The following is an 18221-nucleotide window of genomic DNA, read 5'->3' as shown; positions in this document are numbered from 1 at the left end:
AGATAAAGTCATTGATAATGAGTCCGGTAATTGACACACACCGAACTGATAAAATTCGCGTCTATTTTTTTTCCATCTGTAGCTGACACATACTGTGACAGGAGTAAAAAGGTTAAAAGGTCTTTTTTTTTTTTTTTTTGGTCAACATAGGGATATTTGGCTAATGCGATGCAACACGTGGTAACTACGTAGGAATCGAAACCGTGACCTCTAAATAAAAATTCTAGATCTAAAAAGTCAACTAGCGAACTACTTGTTATTTATGAATCAGTGACCTCTAGATCAAAATCCTAGATTCAAAAAGTCAACTAGCGAACTATCTGTTATTTTTTAAAGTTAGGATCTAAATTGAAGGATCCAATTATATTCATATTTTTCTTTAGAAATGTAGTATCTAATTTAACCCATATTCATTTTTGTCATCAAAAACAGGTAATATTTGATTTTTTTGTACATGAAAAAAGATTGCATGTGAGTCACGTGATTGAATTTGTAAGCGATGATGTAAAATTAAAACGAAAAATTCATTTTTACAATTAGAATGGATGTTTTGAAATATTTTTCCAAACCAAACCAAATATAAAGATTTTGGACCACAATCGCCTTAGCCCCAAATGCAACGAAATAAAGGAACAACGTCCCACGATCCCATCCTCAGATGGAAAAACCAAGAAAAAAACGAAAACAAGCACGGAAATGATAAATATATTGTTATAGTAGATATTCTAATGTTCACATAAATTTTCTTTCACTATGACAGACGACACCCTGTCATCCTCTACTGGTTATAATTTTCTTTTTTTTTTGTTTTTGCTGACCGGTTATAAATTTTCAATTCACATTATTGAAATCAACAGATACGTCAATTTAAAGAATTTTAATTGCTTTGGCATTGGCAGCCGTCACGTAAACACTTGGAATCCTATTCCAGATTCTCTACCGCACTGCAGTCTAAAAGTTTCGAGTCCAGTTTGAAACATATCCAATCTTTCCTATCCTGTGTTTCTTCTAGAGTCAACCCCATTCCCCACTTTTTGCTACAATCCAAGTCGGGCTTGAACCTTGAAGCATGGTGTTTCGGTCGTGGTTGGCTCGCCTTCGTTCTTCTTCCAAACCATCCTTTTACGGTAGTTGCAGCCTTCGGAATTCTATCTTCAAGAAGCAGAGCAGGGCCCTGCTGCTGTCCACCCCTACCGAGGCTGCCAGCTCTGATCATCAAAGAAATGTATCAAGAATCCTGTCAAGTTGGGCTTATTCTCTACTTCCCATGGCCTTGGCAGCCTCTGCTGGAGCTGTTTTTATCCAATCGCAGAACAAACCATCTCTCTGCGATGCCTCAAATATTGATCATAGGTCTTTTTACTCGATACTCATTTCCTTCATCCTTTTCAGTATTTTCATACCGAGAATCTCCTAGGTTGGAATCTTTGTCAGTTTCCATAGGGAGTGCTGTGGGTTCACATTTGGTTTCTTGAGTGTGATTGCTTCTTTTATTTCTTTTTCCTTTGAGTCAGGATTGGGGATAAGGACAGCACGGGTTATGAGGTCAAAGGTTCGTACCGGAAAGTCCCACAAGAGCTTATTGATGAATTGAAGGCTACCTGTCAGGTATTTTCTGGACTAAAAGCTAAATCCATGGGCTTTCAGAAAATGAAATGGAAGTATAGATAACCTGTGGTTATAGTTGAAGGAGGCTGTGTTGCTCAGATTGGTAGTTTGCTGGAATTAGGAGAGCAGTTATAATACAGCTCATGATACAGGATAATATAACCATGGATTATGAGGAGAGATACTTTCATGGGACGCCGCAGCATAGTTTTCACAAAGCAGTAAATGTCCCTGATGTGGTAGTGTATCCGAGGTGAATGACTTCTAACTTGGCTTACAATCTGAGTTTTTAGTCTTCTATTTGCATTATAATCTTGTATCATTTGCAGGTCGTCAGAAGAAGTTTCTAAGATAGTCAAATCTTGTAACGATCATAAGGTCTCTTTCTATGAGATTATATGATTTCTATAATTCTCTCATTTTTTTTCCTTACAACACTTTTATTTCTATGGAAGTATAAGGCCTAAGATAACTTTGTTTTTTCATGTTTTCATACCTTAGATGTTTTGACCATCTCAAGGTAGTTAACCTTTTATTTGACTGTATTCTTTGTCGTGGTGAAAAGTAGGTTCCCATTGTGCCCTATGGTGGAGCAACATCAATTGAAGGTCACACCTTGTCTCCTAATGGGGGTGTTTGCATCGACATGACTCAGATGAATGTACGAGTTGCATACTTGGTGCATTAATTTATGCCAACTTTCTGTACATATTCAACCTTGCGAAAATGAAGGTGGAAGGGGGGGGGGACAGGATTTGAAAGATTTTCTTCCTGTGGTGTGTGACTAGTAGTGGGTTGCTTGAGAAGATTCCTTACCCTGATAGAACGGAATATGAATCCTACACCAGGATGATCCTATTTGGGTACTAATTGTTTTTCTTTCTTTTTCAGTTAATAATGGCAGTGATTGTTAACTTGATGGGCATAAATCATATGCATGTATATGCCTAGTAAAAGTTCTTATTGCACGGATTTTAATAATTAGTTTTTGTGACAAAATGGATGACTAGTTGGCAAATGCGCTTCTATCTTTTAAGCCTCTGCTTGGAGCTGACTCTTGCCTTTGAGTCTTTGGCTTTACCATAACCAAAATTCTCTTCTCTGTGTTGGTTGATGGTCAAGTTGTCATTCTCCTTCCTTTGGTTTGATGTTCTCCTGTTGTGCACTTCATTTTTCCCATAATATGTATTCACTTTCAAAACTTGTGCCACGTGCAGAATTGCATTTTGTTTAAGTTACTCAATGGTAATTGAATTTTAGGTCACATTTATTCTTGTTTCTAATTTTGAACCATCATATGTTTATGAAGCATGTTAAAGCCTTAAATATTGAGGACATGGACGTTGTTGTTGAACCTGGAATTGGGTGGATGGAACTCAATGAGTACCTGGAGCCTTATGGTCTATTCTTTCCTCTTGATCCTGGTTGGTAATGATATACCTTTCATTTGATACTCAGGAAATTGTTTCTGTCTCTAATTCATTTTCTCTTTAGTTCTTAGGCTATGATCTGCATAGCAGTCTTGGAACATAAGCTCCAAATATTTACTAATTTTATTATTTGGACAGATAGAAGTATTAGGCATTGCATGGAAAATTATATGGTGTAGTTCTTAAAACAAGCTTTAGAAAGCAACATGAATCATTTTCAATTTAGAAAAATTGAATTTTTCTACTATGGTTGTGTTGTGAATGACAAAAGCATTTTAGTAGTTGAATGTCTATCCACAGAGCAATACTATCTCGTGCTTCTTATGAAATTGTCCTCGTCACAATAGTGAGATTTAAGAGCTGTAAGCTCAATTCGCAGTGTTAAACAGAAGGAATGCAAAATTGAGGTGATCAATTCTGACTGCAGCCAAAGGGGAAAAAAATCCTATGAACTGACCTGCCTACATCCTGTAAAGCCATCCTACATGACGTTCAGTACTCTAGCCGTTTTCCAATGCATTTGTTGCTTGTAATTGATTATTTCTCATAGGCTTTACAGATGATAATAATGCTTGTCAATAAGAACTTTTGTCTTTGGAAAAAAAATTCTTAGCTAACCACGTTTAGCTGAAGATAGATGATGACTATTATAAGGCTCACAATTTGGTAGCAGTAAACTGTTCTATTGCTTAGATTTGTTATTTTCATCTTTTCTGTCTGTCTGTCTGTCTGTTTCCTTGTTCTACCTTCTGTTCTTCCTTATCAGATTCATTTGGATTTTATCTTCTTTTCCTATTTCAATCGGCAGGGCCTGGAGCTACCATTGGTGGGATGTGTGCTACTCGTTGCTCTGGATCTTTAGCTGTGAGGTTGTTCTTTCATTACCTTTCTATGTGTATTGCAACATTTTATGCTATAGATCCAAATGTGTCATTGATCCTACTAGGTTTTATCTGGCAGAAATTAAGCTAATTGTAACAATCCTTCTTATTAACCAGGATTTGGTAAAATAGGACATTTTTGCTTTTGGGTGATGTGTTTTTCTACTAAGCTTTTTGCTACCATCACATTCTTTGTGCAGGATAAGTCTAATGTAATGAACTGGTTTTCAGTTGATAGATTGTCAAACTGACAAATAAAGGAAACTAAGTACAAGCTGTATCATATTGGCGTGCTCATATCATTAGCTTTTGTTGCAAAAACTAAAACTTGTAAATGATGGCCTTATAGGGTTGTCGGGTCCTCTTGAAGTGGGACACTTGATGCATGTTAGGAGTATCTTTCCTCTCTTCTGTCCATCTATTATTAGCAGAATGCTTTGGCTAACTGGTTACCCTAAGATGGAGTTTGTTTGGTTTGTGCTGGCAATAGTGGTCAAATATCATACTGTTATATATGTGAAAGAGTTTCCTGAATGCTTATTATATTTATGTAGATGTAACATTGAGTTCCCTCAGTTCATGGTTTATTTGCATTTCTTTGCCTCTATGTTTGATTAATATGGTGGTGTACGCTTCAAAAGTAGTCTTTATCTCTTAAACTTTATACTCTTTTTTTTTTTTTTAAATATGCTAATGGGTCGTGAAAACTTGGTAACCCATCAAGTGCGAATTACCATGGAGATCTTATCTAGCTAAATGGACTTAAACTAAATACTACGGGAGATCTTATCCAGCTAAATGGACTTAAACTAAGTCATCACGATGCTACGTGGTATAATGTTCATTTAAGGAATGACATGGAGTTGAGTAATATCATCTGACTGATGCATTGGCACTTGGCATTCGAAGATGTAGCTTTAAGTGGAGTGTGTGCTCATCATTTACTAGATGTCATTTTAAGTGGAGCATGTGCTCATCATTTACTATGTGTCATTGATGAGTTTTAATGAAGGGACATGTTACCAGAAACTGGAAACAAAATAAAAAAAGCCTTCGCAAAACATTTTGTTGCTTTATCTATCTGATTATTTTAATTTTGCAATTTCAAAAAGAAAGGATAAGTATTTACTACTTGATTGGGTCATGTTAAGAATAGCTGTGCAGGGTTTAAAATTTTATAATACCAATTGGATTTTAATTAACAGTTTCATTTGAAGCATGTAGGTATGGGACTATGCGCGATAATGTCATAAGCCTTAAGGTTTGCTATGTCCTTGTCAGATTCTATTATCTTCTGCAAAAATCACACTTTAAAATTTTCTTTTCTTTCAGGTTGTTCTAGCTAATGGGGAGATCGTCAAGACAGCATCTCGTGCCAGGAAAAGTGCTGCAGGGTGGGTCTTGTTTCTACTTAAATTTGTGAAGTTTGTGGTGTGGTTTTGGAAGCATTAGTTTGTGATTGAAATGTGGTTCAGTTTTGGTAGCATCAGTTTCACATTTAAAACGTGAAAGCATTTGCAGCTGGAATTGCAATTTTTGATTGTTTATTAGCATCATCTTTAATTGGTCAGAGTGGTCAAAAAAGGAATAATACGAATCTTGATTGCTATTTGGTTAACTACGCTAGTTAACTTTGAAATGTCTACCCAGGTACGATCTTACCCGCTTGTTAATTGGGAGTGAAGGAACCTTGGGCGTTATAACAGAAGTTACCTTACGTCTCCAGAAAATCCCTCAGTATTCAGTGGTATTTTCACTTTTCTTTCAGCTCAATTTTAGGGAATTAGTTTTGATCCAATATTTAATAGTATAACTTGTCTTATTGCATAGTTAAATTTATTAAAAATTAATACAGCTACTTGTCAGCTCATGCAGATTGTTATGCAATTTATCATATAGCTACATCAGGCTAAAAAATATAGAGAAATAGCAAAACTTATAGACATCCCCCCTCTGATCTAATATTTTCGGATAAGGAGCAGAAATGCCTTTTTTGTTCATAAGGAAGATATAGAATAACAGATGCAATGAAGTAATTTAGATTAAGCTTGAGATGGTCTTTGTGAGGTCTGTTGTCCGATAGATATTTGAAGCAATCACAGTGCTGGCACTAGGTTTTGACATGCACATTTTGTGGTTGTCTCATCTTTTGGCTGTGGCCAGTGCTTTAATAACAGGAGCACTTTTTCTTTTCTCTTTTTTCCTGAACTTTTAATCTCACTTGAGGGTTATACTTTACCCCACCTACATTTCATAGATATCTGTAATTTGTTAGGTAAGGTGGCATACCCTTGAGCTATATTACAAACTTTCCAAGGCAATTCAACCTAAACCCATTAGAACATCTCACTTCCATTCCAAATTTTCCTGTTTGTCAGCAGGCATGTGAGTAGTACTGAGCACCTGATTATCATGGTGTCAAAAGAAAATAAAGTTTTATGCCATTATCAAAACGGACATTTTGGTTGTCTGAAATAAATTGATTAATGTGAAAACCAGGATCTGTATACCTGAAGAAACATGAAACATATCAGCAAGCTAGTTTCAAATTCCCCCACAAGTAGTCAGCCCATACACTCCAATGCCTGATGAGGTGGATTACAAACACAACATTGTTAGTTTAAGTGACAAGGAGATAATAGTATTTCAAATGAATGGTGGGACTGAGGTTTCAAGTCTCAAAGAACCAAATAGAGTATTATGATCTACCCTGATCATTCTTAGTGCAAAGGATTTTAGATATTATTGCATGGTACTGCAAAATAAAGAATACCATAATACTCAAACTTTAGTCCATTGGGCCTAATCCCGTATCCAAACTAACTCCTTTTTGGACATCTAGATTTATAGCAGTTTATTCTCTGTATGATTTACAAATTGATTTGATATAACTGCAGTTGCATTGGATCCCTCATTCAGATGACATCAGATTGTAATGTCTTGGTGCTACTATTTTTTGAAAGTTTAAACTTTTCTCAAGTCAAAATACTGATATCTTATCAGACAATATTCCTACGAAGTGATAGGGTTGCTTTATTGTTCAAACATTTTCACTTTATCTTGCTTTTTTCTTGTAAATGATGATCAATACACAGGTTGCAATGTGTAACTTCCCAACGATTAAAGATGCAGCTGATGTTGCTATTGCCACTATGTTGTCTGGTATACAGGTTGAGAAGCTGGTCCTCTAATCTCTTTTTGAGTTTTTGTCTTTACTTTTTGAGATTTGCACTGTGGTTTGTATCTTAACCTTTTCCTATTTGTTAGTGTGAAATCTGTATTAGCTACAGCATCCTTCATTATGAGCTTGTAGTTTTTGATATAGTTTTCAATTCAACAACTTCAGCGCATGTATCTTTTGTTTGTGGTTTTTTTATTATTAATATTATATGGTACTCTATTATGATGACTCACAAATTACTTATGATGTCACTCTAAATTTTGTTCTAGTCATCTGTGGAATATATACCTACTTATCTATATGTATACGAATTTAACGTAATTTAGTGCCAATTGTGTGATGTACATGACTTTCCTATATGAAGTATTTTATATGTCTACATCATTATGAAAATCTTGTTCACGACTGTTCGTCAGGGTTATCTCCTACACTAGTTTCCAGAAGCTCTGAGGCTCAATCATCTGAACAGTACTAAGAGTGATTAGAGCTAGTCAGAATACTACTAGCATTGCCAGTGACGAATGTTTACTTCACACCAGAAATATACAATTTGATGGAAATCTAGAGGCTTAATATAGTCTTAAATATCAATTGTAAGCAATGGTGGAAAAGTATTCCTAATGATGCAAGGCCATAAACCTACTTTGAGATGCATATACAATTACGATGCATAGATAGGCTTGGACAAGTTTTGAGATCAAAAGGTCTAGTAGAGTAATGTTGTGTTATATGAAAGTGAGATTTGAGTATGGGATTTGTGTTTTGGATGGCTATCATACAAAAGGTGGTATTACAAATATTCACATTGCTGTCCATTAGGTTACCATTCATTATATGATATTTGCAATGCTTGATTTGATTAATGTGGAGATCCAGTTAGATTTTTTTTTTTAAAAAAAAATGACAGCTAAATGCTTCTTTATTCCTTTTTCTCACTTGTTGTGCTTTCCATGATTATGAACAGGTTTCACGGGTGGAGCTCTTGGATGAAGTTCAAGTGAAAGCCATCAACCTTGCTAATGGGAAAACTTTACCAGAAGTTCCAACTTTGATGTTTGAATTTGTTGGCACAGGTGAAATGTGGTTCTGCTAATAGTTGCTAATGGTTTTGTCATGCGTGTTACTTATTGCTCAATCCACATGATTTACTTGAGCTGTTGTGTGTGGATTAAGTGCTATTTCTCTCACTAGTATTTTGGGTACTAGTGACAAACTTGTGACTAAGCGGATGGATAGGTTGCCGTATGGCATGTTTGGTGAGGGATGAAATTTAATTGGTCTGTGAGACTAATTGCATGCATCATCTAAGGCCTTTAGTATGAGAGGATGTTGGTTTAAGAATACTTGTTAGATGCCACACATATATCCATTGCCCTTTTTTAACTCAAGTTTATCTTTTCAACTGTCTTGGTTGCTAATTATTGTTCATTATTTGGCTTCAATCAGAAGCATATTCACTTGAGCAAACACTGATAGTCCAGAAGATAGCTTCTGAGCACAACGGCTCCGATTTTGTTTTTGCTGAAGACCCTGAAGCCAAAAAGGAACTCTGGAAGGTATGTAGTTGAAAATTTTTTGATCTTGAATTCCTCTTCTATGTTCCTTTTCCTTGAATGTTTTCTGAGTTGGGTTTCATCATGTTTTGTATGAAATTATTTCTCTTTAGGATAATTAACTCTCAATTTGTATCCTCCTATATAACTTTGACGATGAGATAGGACAAGGTGCCAGATTACTAATATATCATCATCTGCAGCTTCTTGGCTCTAGTTACAGAATAAGAGTGAATTCAGTCTCCTAAGCAGTTTGTTTGACTAACTCACTCACTCTCTCTCTCTCTCTCTCTCTCTCACACACACACACACACACACACAGACACGCACACACATAAACATGCAAAAAATGTTTACATTGAGAAACACAACCATACTGGTTAATATTCGTCTGTTTTTTTATTTTTGGGTACTGAAAATTAACTTCTGTGACCTCTACCTGTGTCTTGGGAGAGAAAATAGTTGATGCAAGTAGGATGACTGTATTGGATCCTTGTGAATGTAATGAATTTCTTTGAACTTATGGAGCACTGTACTAGAAGCATTACCAAGGGGTGGGACGTTACCAAAAAAAAAAAATCCATCTATTGCTCGAATTGGGGAGTGGTTGGCAAAGGTATGGAAGGAACATTTTGAGAGGAGATTACTATAATTTGTATTCAGTTTCTAGACTATTGTTAGATCTTTAGTGCTTCATTTTTTATCTCATGGCATCTATGCAAGAAGAATTAAATAATTTATGAGGGATGTTCTAGAAGCCCTCATTAAATTTCGTTGGACAAGTCTTAAAGTTCGAGGATGGTGGATTTTGGAGGTGCTGAAGAGAGCAATTTTAGAGCTATATTCAGTATCAAATTGCTTGTAACTGTCAGAATCCCCTTTGCATGGAAGACTGCTTGCTGAAGAATGGTTAACTTTGTTGCAGAAGCTGATTTTCAGAAGTTTAAAATAGTAACTTTGCAATTAAGAAGTTAAGCAGCTGTTGCTAAATTTATATGTTCTTCCATGTAGATAAGAAAGGAGGCGCTCTGGGCATGCTTCGCAATGGAGCCTAATTATGAAGCAATGATAACAGTGAGTTTACATTTTGTGTATGTGTCAACTGTATCATATGGCTTGTCATATTTCATCTATAGCTTTGTGCTGTTTCGTGATTTCTATGAATTAGTTAATAAAGAGATTCTCTCCTACAATCTTTTCCTCCCTTGCAACTTTTGAAGTGTCATCATGCCCTTTGATCATGTACGTCTTAAGCATGCCCCTCGATCACTTTTAGTGCATGATGAATATCATCATTTATATAGGCTGCATTTCCTTGTTTGTAGGTTCTAGAACCCGACTGCAATTGCATCTTGTTAGAGACAATAGCTTTTGCAGTTTTTAATCTACTAGAAAATTCTTATCACATCTTGTTCCTTGCAGGATGTTTGTGTTCCTTTATCACGTCTAGCTGAATTAATATCTGTTTCCAAACAAGAGATTGATGCTTCACCACTTGTGTGGTATAATTCATCTAAACAATTCAAACTTGAGGTAAATTATTGTATTTTGGTTTCCAGGCTCTGAATGCTAGCCTTGATTGCTCTTCTCAACAGCACAGTTATTGCTCATGCTGGTGATGGGAACTTCCACACATTGGTCCTATTTGACCCCAAGCAAGAGGAACAGAGAACGGAAGCAGAGAGGTTAAACCATTTTATAGTCCATGCTGCTTTATCCATGGATGGTATGAAATATATCCAACTTCAATGAAATTTTCTCCCTTTTGACATACCTGATGATGGTAGAGTTCTTCTTTCATATTCTTGGCACGTGCTATTCATCTGTCATACAAGTGTGTTTTAACTACCGTAGAGCCAGGTAATCTAGACATTTCTTTCTTTTGGCACTCATGTCACACATGGGAGATGTTGGTACATACGTGATGCTCTAGACAACTTGTGTTTCAATCAGCTTATCCACACCTTTCATACATACTTAGATCTTCTATACCATGAAAGTTAATGTTCCTTTTGAGTATATGCATAATTTTCCATTGCTTTGCTGGATGAGTTGAACTTTTCAGGATCCCTTGTTGTGGGAAAATTTTGTGCGGGCCTGCCTTTATATGTTTTGTTCAACTACAATAAGATGACTGTTTGGAGTTTCTTGTGTGGTGGTAACTGTTCGCATCATTACCGTCATCTGTCATGAAATCTTTGAGAATCACCTGAATGCTTTAGTTGTTTTTGTTTTCAATTGAAGTGTAGGCATATTAGTTTGTTGCCTCTTTTTTTTTTTTTTTTTTGAAGTTCTTTATATGCTGCTTGTACCGCTGATGTAATGCTTTGACCGGAGTTCCTCTAAGCACTGTAGTGTGCTGCAGTTGAGAAATAATGGTGGAATGATTTCTAAGGACCCTAATATTGCTTGATGTGTCTTGATCTTGTGATGGGCAGGAACATGTACCGGAGAACACGGTGTTGGGACTGGGAAGGTGAAGGTATGTGAAATATAATATTGTTGATTGTTTGAGTGTACACATGACAAACCAGGAAAGTTTAGGATGATAACCTTTATGATGTGCTGACAAAGGTACGGTATTGCCATGGGCATTAAAATGCATCGAGGTTAATAATCTAACAAGATTGCTGGACTTGATTTACTCTATTTTTTGATATGCATCGATAGGGTGATTTGCAGTGACATGACAGTTTTAATATGACTTTAAATTGATTGTTCAATCGTTTGGTTACAGTATCTTGAAGAAGAACTTGGAATGGAGGCTCTGAGGACAATGAAAAAGATTAAAGGTGCTTTAGATCCTAACAACATCATGAACCCTGGGAAACTCATTCCTCCTCATGTGTGTTTTTGAAGGAGCTCTCTCCCCACAACAACTGACATGACATATGATGGTTTGTTAGATGACCGTGGGAACATCATTTCTTCCCAATCTGTGTTGTTGGTAGTGTTGCTAAGAAAGCTCTCTCATTGTATGATTGCATGTAAGAGGGCAGCCCATATGGTGAATATTACTTGGCATTAAAGCAAAGGAGAAAGGAATAGGAAACTGTCTGTCAGTAACCAGGGTGAAAAATTAAATAAAACAAGATACAAGCATGGTTCGAAGACAAGGTGAAACGAGTAAAGAATAAATTTTTTTTTTTTGGGTTTTTCTTTTTTATAAGTTTAAAGCCCTCTACTTACAATTTCTCCCATTTTATCATTCAATCCAATTTTCTCAAAATATAGTTTGCAATTGAATCAATGCAAAATAGTAAAATGCATGGTCGTACATTTTTCTCGATCAAAAGAATAGTTTAGATTGAGACTAATGTGCATTAAGAATAGTTTAGATCAAAAGAAAAATGTATGACTCTGCGTTTTACTAATGTGCATTGAACAGTTGTACAATTGACCTACGAGACTGAATTATACAAATTCAGAAGAAATGCAGCTGGATTGAGTATTAGTAGTATTAGGGATACCTGGTACGCCATCCATGAAGGAAATGCAGCTGGATTGAAACATAATTCGAAGACGATGTCCAACATATCCCATCCCATTGCAATTAAGTACAAGACCATTTCATTACTTATGTTCTATTAGTGGCAATGCATAAAAGCTTTCTCTAATAAAAGGTTTAGGAGGTGATCTTGTCCCCTTTCTAACGAAAAATTTTATAAGTATTCAGCAACATATGATTAAAACGATAGAAATAAACTAAAGAATTACCATCTCCTTGATATGAAAGATTGTCATTTTTATGTCTATTGCTTTTCTTGTGAAAAATCTTATACTAAGCATTGAATTTCTAAAAACAAACTAAAGAATGATTCATCTTCTTAATTTTAAAGATTATTATATTTGTGTCGTTTTATCATTTAGGAATATCGTGATTTATAGTGGTGTTGTAGGCGGGCGGACTCCCTTTCTTATACTCAATTTTTATGCATCCTCCAAAACCTTGGATTCGGGCGCTGACTAGAAAATTGAAGCTGGCCGTCAAATGATGGAGATTTGTAAAATTCAAACCAGAAAGACAAGACATGTCAGCCGGGCATAAACTTGTAACGCGGTAAATGGTTGAGCGAAAGCTGGGTCAATCCCAATAAAAAAATCCAGTTAGTGTGACTACTCCAGTGATGATGCATGCTTTTTCTATTTTAATCTCCTTTACTTTATTTTGGGCTTTTTCTATTGGATATGTATTAATTTCTAGTACTCAATGTATTAGCACATATTCTTGTCCTAAGAAGTGCTTCAATACTAGCTAGTAACACTAACAGGCAGTAACAAGACGACTAAAGACCAAGCTATCTACGCATTCCTAGCAAGGGGCAAAAACTTTTTCGAACCAATTGTGATCATGATTTGTCCACTGCAACCTGAGTATGTTTCGAAATCGTTCGAATTGAGCTTAGCTCGTGTAGAGTTATTGGAATAGAACTATCGCTGCCCTGCTGTAGACCCATGCAATAGTTTCCAAAACTCTCCGATTCTCACGCCTCGAACCCGGTCATGTGTTCCTACTCTTTTAATACTTAGCCGGTTTAATTTGCACCCTCTTTTTTTTGTTGGGGGGGGGGGGGGGGGTAGTGGTGGTGGGCACAGGTGTTTTAACTGCTTGTCCGATATGTAGAGAGATTTGCAGAAGTTGTGAATATGGATAAGGTTTGCTGAAATTCCGATAGAACATTAGTGTATGAACAACATTACATGCTCAGAAGTTGTGAGCAGTGACCAAGTTCATGTAATTTTCGATACCACATAAACTCCTGCTGCTGCCAGTTTAGTTTGACAATGTCACGTTTGCAGAGACATTTGCAGAAGCGAGGCAATACCAGTAGTCATTCGAAAGTGAAAAAACAAGAATGAAAGAAAGAAAAATAATTGATGGAATGGTAGTGATTTTGAGTGTTAGTACTTAGTACTTAAGTAGGCTGAGTCGGCACTCGGCAGGGGGATTATCCGCTGTAAATTGTCCTTGACGTACAAATTGGCAGGTTCGCCCCGCCCCCTCCCTCTCCCTACTTCCACTCTTTTGGATCCCCTGCCTATATATATGGCTCATTTGCTTCGCCAGTGCTCCATTTTCTACACAGCAGACACTTTAATTGCACAACACTCACGGTCTTGCGCGCACACAGATTCAGAAATGGGGGTCACTTCCTAAAGTAGCAGTGGAAAACATCCACGGTGTTTTAGCAGTCTATAGTGATGGTTCAATTTTCCGGGCTAATGACATAAACTTCAACATCCCAATTCACGACCACGGCTCTGTCGTCTGGAAAGATTGTGAATTCGACCACCAGAACAACCTCTATCTCCGCCTCTGTAACCCTGCAATTAAGCACATCCGCTCCTTCCACAAAACTGCCCGTTGTTTACTTCCTTCACGGTGTGGGCTTCTGTGTAGCCTCGCGTATGTGGCCCAACAGTCATAACGCCCGCCTACGCCTAGCTTCTGGGCTACAAGCATTAGTAGTCGCTCCGGCCTACATGTTGGCCCCGGAGCAATAGGCTTCCTGCGTCAATGGACGATGCGCTAACTTCTCTCAAGTAGCTTCAAGTTCAGATGGTTCGCCATATCGGCCGATACCGATACGTATCGGCCGAGTCTTAACTGGAATAGAGGGGACCGGTACGATATCAATCCCCGAATCACGGATATCACCGTATCCGCGACGACTCGTTCTGACTCGGCCAATATTGACCGATTTGAATCCGTGATGCATGATATCGGCCGATATATTCGAGTCAATTCGGAGTCGACTCCGATATTTTTTTAAATTGTGTTTTTTTTAGTATTTTCTAATTTTAATAATTATTTCAAAATTTTTAGAAACTTTCATGTGTTATAATGTACATATCACCCGATATTCAACCGATATGCCGCGACGGATGTGAAACAATCAAAACCGCGACGCTACTGCGACCCGTGATGGCGAACCATGAGTTCAGGCAATCTCAGAGAGTCCTCCTGGTCATGATGCGCGGTTGCATGATCAGGAGGTTGACTTTGACCGGATTTATATAATTGGCGACTCATCCGGTGGCAACATGGCTCACCATTTGGCCGTTCAGCTGGGGCCCGGTTCGCCGGAGTTAGCCCCGGTTCGTGTATGAGGTTACGTGCTCATATCTCCATTCTTTGGTGGAACGATGAGAACCAAGTCTGAACTGAAGTAGAGTGGCTTCCTAAACCACTATTAGATTTGGAGGCTTTGGAGTTTGGACGGGTATAATGTCCATAAACCAAAAATTATGCTTTTCTTTTCCGCTCCTTCAATTGAAACTTCATCAGTTTTAGTAGGAAGCGTTTGTTTCGCACTGATCGTGCAAATTTTTGCAACCTGTTTACTTTTAGTATTAATAAGCATTAGGATTAGCTAAATTTAAAATCATCATGTCCCTTTTCAAGTGAATGAAGGTACATGTCATATTTTTAGATGCGTATCATGAAAAATTGGGAGAGAATCTATCGAAGAAAAGTCAAATTTTTTGTTAGTTTAGTTGAATTGTAGCAATAGCTCGTATAGTGGTACAAGTTACACGAAAAAAGAAGAAAAGAAAAAAGAAGAAGCTGAACACTAGTATTACTTGCTAATTCAGATGGGATTCGAATTGAGACCAGAAAGTATAAAATTTTATGGGGTCCAATCTTCATTTTTCAAAGGAAGGAAATTGCAGAACCAAGATGCTAATTGTAAGCTGAATCTCAGAGCTATTAATCCTTTAACTTGTGCGAGAAACCAAATTTAGCTTACCACTAGACTGTAATTAAGATTAACACCACCACCACATGTTTTGGAAAAGGTGGATCCAAATCCATCATAGTCAAGAAATTATTCATTTAATTTTATTTAGTAGCAGTACAGAGTTGAGTGGTATCAATAGTAAACGACGAGGTAGGAGTCACTACTATTTCACATGTAATGTCAATTATATTCCAATAACAAAATTATGATGTCATACTTATCCCATGGACTTTTACGAATGGATAGAAGTAGGCTCTACAGTTTTATCATATACACAATAATTTTGCGCTTATAATAACATCAAATTAATTAAGCATTAATTTACACCACGTGAGTGTTGCTGGTTGACTAAGCTGTCCGTCCCACATGCATGGTTATTAAGGATAGGTTTGCTTACTTGGAAATGCCTAAATAAGCTTTTTTTTTCGATCTGGAGAGTATCCTAGAATCATTTAGATTAATCCCTCATATTGGACAGAACTCGCCTCAAAGGTGTCCAATAACAATAGCAAGTGGAGGTCGAATTTAGAATCTTGCTATAAAGACAGACGATCAGTCCCAGCCGAACTACCGGTGGGGCTTTCTTTTTATTTAGCCCCCAAGAACAAAGACGGTGAAAAGAACCTAATACTCTTATTGTACAACAGGTTTTGGAGGCTATCATTACCGGTTGGAAATTAAAAAAATGCGGACCACCCATTATCGAACCCTTTCAGCAGAAATCTCGAAGCAGTGATGATCGACCCAATATTGGTCATTGCCGGAGGAATTGAGCTATACAAAGAGACAGGGTTGAGAATTAGGCAAACAGGTTGAAAGAAGCGGGGAAGAAAGTTTTACGATGATGTAGAGTTTCTTCCTAAATGACCCTCTGCTTAATCATTTTGTTTCTCTGTGCTGCTTTTCGAAGATTTTTCTTGATAACTTGTCTATACGACGTGACAGAGGTGAAAGGGTCGCAGATGGTAATTTTCTCTTCTCTTTTTTTTTTTTTTAAGTTGCCTAGTCTGGCTTTCGTCATTGATGACGATTACGAAACTACTCTTTAGTCTTTACAGAGACTGCCCAAACTAACGTCCAAGCGTGTATAAATCTATTAATCTTTTATATGAATGTGACGTGTTTCAATCTACTGCTCGTGTTAAATAGTGTATTATTTGAAATATTATTTGAAATAATTACTGTAGCACTTTTTGTGATGTAATGTATGTGAGATAAAAAGATGATAAGACACCAAGAAGTCGCTTGCATGAAACGTACAACAATTGGCAAGAGGCGATGTCTGCGTTAAGAGCAAGAAAAATCTTCTATAAGGGCCTTGACAATTTAAAAAAAAAAAAAAAAACCCTGAAAGGTATAGGGAGGTAACTAAATTTACCCAAATTTACAAACGAATTGGAAATAGAATTAGTTTGTTTTCCCACTTCATTGTAATTTTATTTGTTACGGGTCTATGTAAATTTATTCACCTTGAGTAACCACCTTTTTTTTTTTTTTTCTTCTTTTGGGTATCTAGCTATTTCCGTGAAAGTTTTGTGTTGCTTTGTTTTGGTATGTTCTAGTTTCTTGGCCGTCAATAACTGTGATTGGCATGAAAATTTCACACCGTTTGAAGCGAAACTGGCGGGTGGAATGGAAGGATCAGCTCTTTTACAAGTTGAATGGAGCCAGAAGGATTTACCAACTCCAAATTAAGAAACAGGGAAGAGGCCGGGGGAGCAATAGAGTGTAAGTTTCTGACATTAGAATTTTGTTGTTTCTTTGGCGGACAAAGATGCCGGAGGAAGTATACGAGGTTACAGTCATTATCAGTATCTAGTTAGAGATCGGTAATCCTCTAATCTCCAACACTAGTTCAGTCCTTGATTAATCCACGCAAACCAATATCTAAACAGTCAAAAGGCGCTTGCTTGGCTTATCTTCTCGGTGTTCTTCACTTTTTTCTACTTCTTGTTGTTGTTGTTGTTTATAATGAAATAAAGTTTGGACCATTTCTGTGCTGACTGGTTAGCAAAGGCAAGCCTTAGCATGGACACAGATACTGTCCTCTCTACTCAGAGCTACCAGATGATATTATGGGGTTGACCACCCCAAGTAAGTTTTAGCCTCCCCAAGAACCATAAATGAATAAATAAGGTAATCCAGCAGCTCCTGCGCGGCAGCAAGTTGCAGTGTTAGGCTGTTAGCGAGCAAGCCAATATTAATTGTTTTGTTCCCATCATTGAGTGCCAGTGGAGAAACTAAAAGTTGCTCTTTGCTAGAAAAATCTAACTACTGAAGAAATTAAACAGATTCAGGGCAACAATGAAAACAGATAATTAAACAGGGCCGGCAATCTGAAGTCTGCCGGCAAGGTCGAGCACTCCCCGATCGACATTCTAGTATTTAGGCATAGGCATCCCCGTGAAGTGGGTTGCTGAGACAGAATACATGTATCATCAAATTGTCAAAATGCACCTTTTTTTTTTTGGGTGGGTACAATTTTGTCTTATTGCTAAAAGGCAAAATCACGGACAATTCAGTCCCATCCGGCGGTCGGCCGTGCGAGACTTTTGTTCGATGCTTAATATTCCTTTTGCAGTCTGCGGATTGCAGATGGTGCATAGAGCATTGACAGCGACTCAAAAGAGTGTTTGAAAATCATTATTCATGTCCAAGCTATGGTCTGTGGTTAGCAGCGTTCAATGCGTAATAATGATGTTTGAAATAAGGAGAGAATGAGAGAAATATCTCTACGGAGGTGGTTCGACTGTTGCAGTACTGCGACTGTTGTCAATTAAGCAAATCCATATGGTCGCGATTTTCTGCGCCTAATTAGTAAAATG

At 37.2% G+C, this 18221-nt stretch overlaps 1 protein-coding gene and 1 pseudogene across 3 annotated transcripts; both read left to right on the top strand.

Moving 5' to 3' along the window:
• The first annotated feature begins 895 nt into the window (after nucleotides 1-895).
• Nucleotides 896-11802, top strand: LOC140003813 (D-lactate dehydrogenase [cytochrome], mitochondrial-like). 3 transcript variants are annotated; one of them, XM_072054716.1, is made up of 18 exons: nucleotides 897-1353; nucleotides 1515-1608; nucleotides 1761-1861; nucleotides 1938-1986; nucleotides 2177-2269; nucleotides 2918-3032; nucleotides 3847-3907; nucleotides 5144-5180; nucleotides 5252-5313; nucleotides 5570-5666; nucleotides 7015-7089; nucleotides 8065-8173; nucleotides 8547-8656; nucleotides 9665-9727; nucleotides 10076-10155; nucleotides 10249-10379; nucleotides 11092-11135; nucleotides 11391-11802. In XM_072054716.1, the coding sequence occupies exons 1-18, from the start codon at nucleotides 1070-1072 to the stop codon at nucleotides 11508-11510; spliced, it is 1725 nt and encodes a 574-aa protein (XP_071910817.1). In that variant the 5' UTR covers nucleotides 897-1069; the 3' UTR covers nucleotides 11511-11802. The 3 variants fall into 3 exon arrangements, 2 of the variants coding, with proteins under 2 accessions (XP_071910818.1, XP_071910817.1); XM_072054717.1 differs by lacking the exon at nucleotides 5144-5180 and having other exon boundaries at nucleotides 896-1353; nucleotides 2918-3036; XR_011816809.1 differs by lacking the exon at nucleotides 10076-10155 and having other exon boundaries at nucleotides 898-1353; nucleotides 10213-10379.
• Nucleotides 11803-13764: 1962 nt separating this feature from the next.
• Nucleotides 13765-14867, top strand: LOC140009636 (strigolactones hydrolase CXE15-like; annotated as a pseudogene).
• The last annotated feature ends 3354 nt before the right edge of the window (nucleotides 14868-18221 follow it).

This window comes from Coffea arabica, chromosome 6e (assembly GCF_036785885.1).
Source record: "Coffea arabica cultivar ET-39 chromosome 6e, Coffea Arabica ET-39 HiFi, whole genome shotgun sequence".
Lineage (NCBI taxonomy): Eukaryota > Viridiplantae > Streptophyta > Magnoliopsida > Gentianales > Rubiaceae > Coffea > Coffea arabica.
Note: the sequence above shows the minus strand (reverse complement) of the source record. Positions and strands in the feature narration are given on the sequence as shown.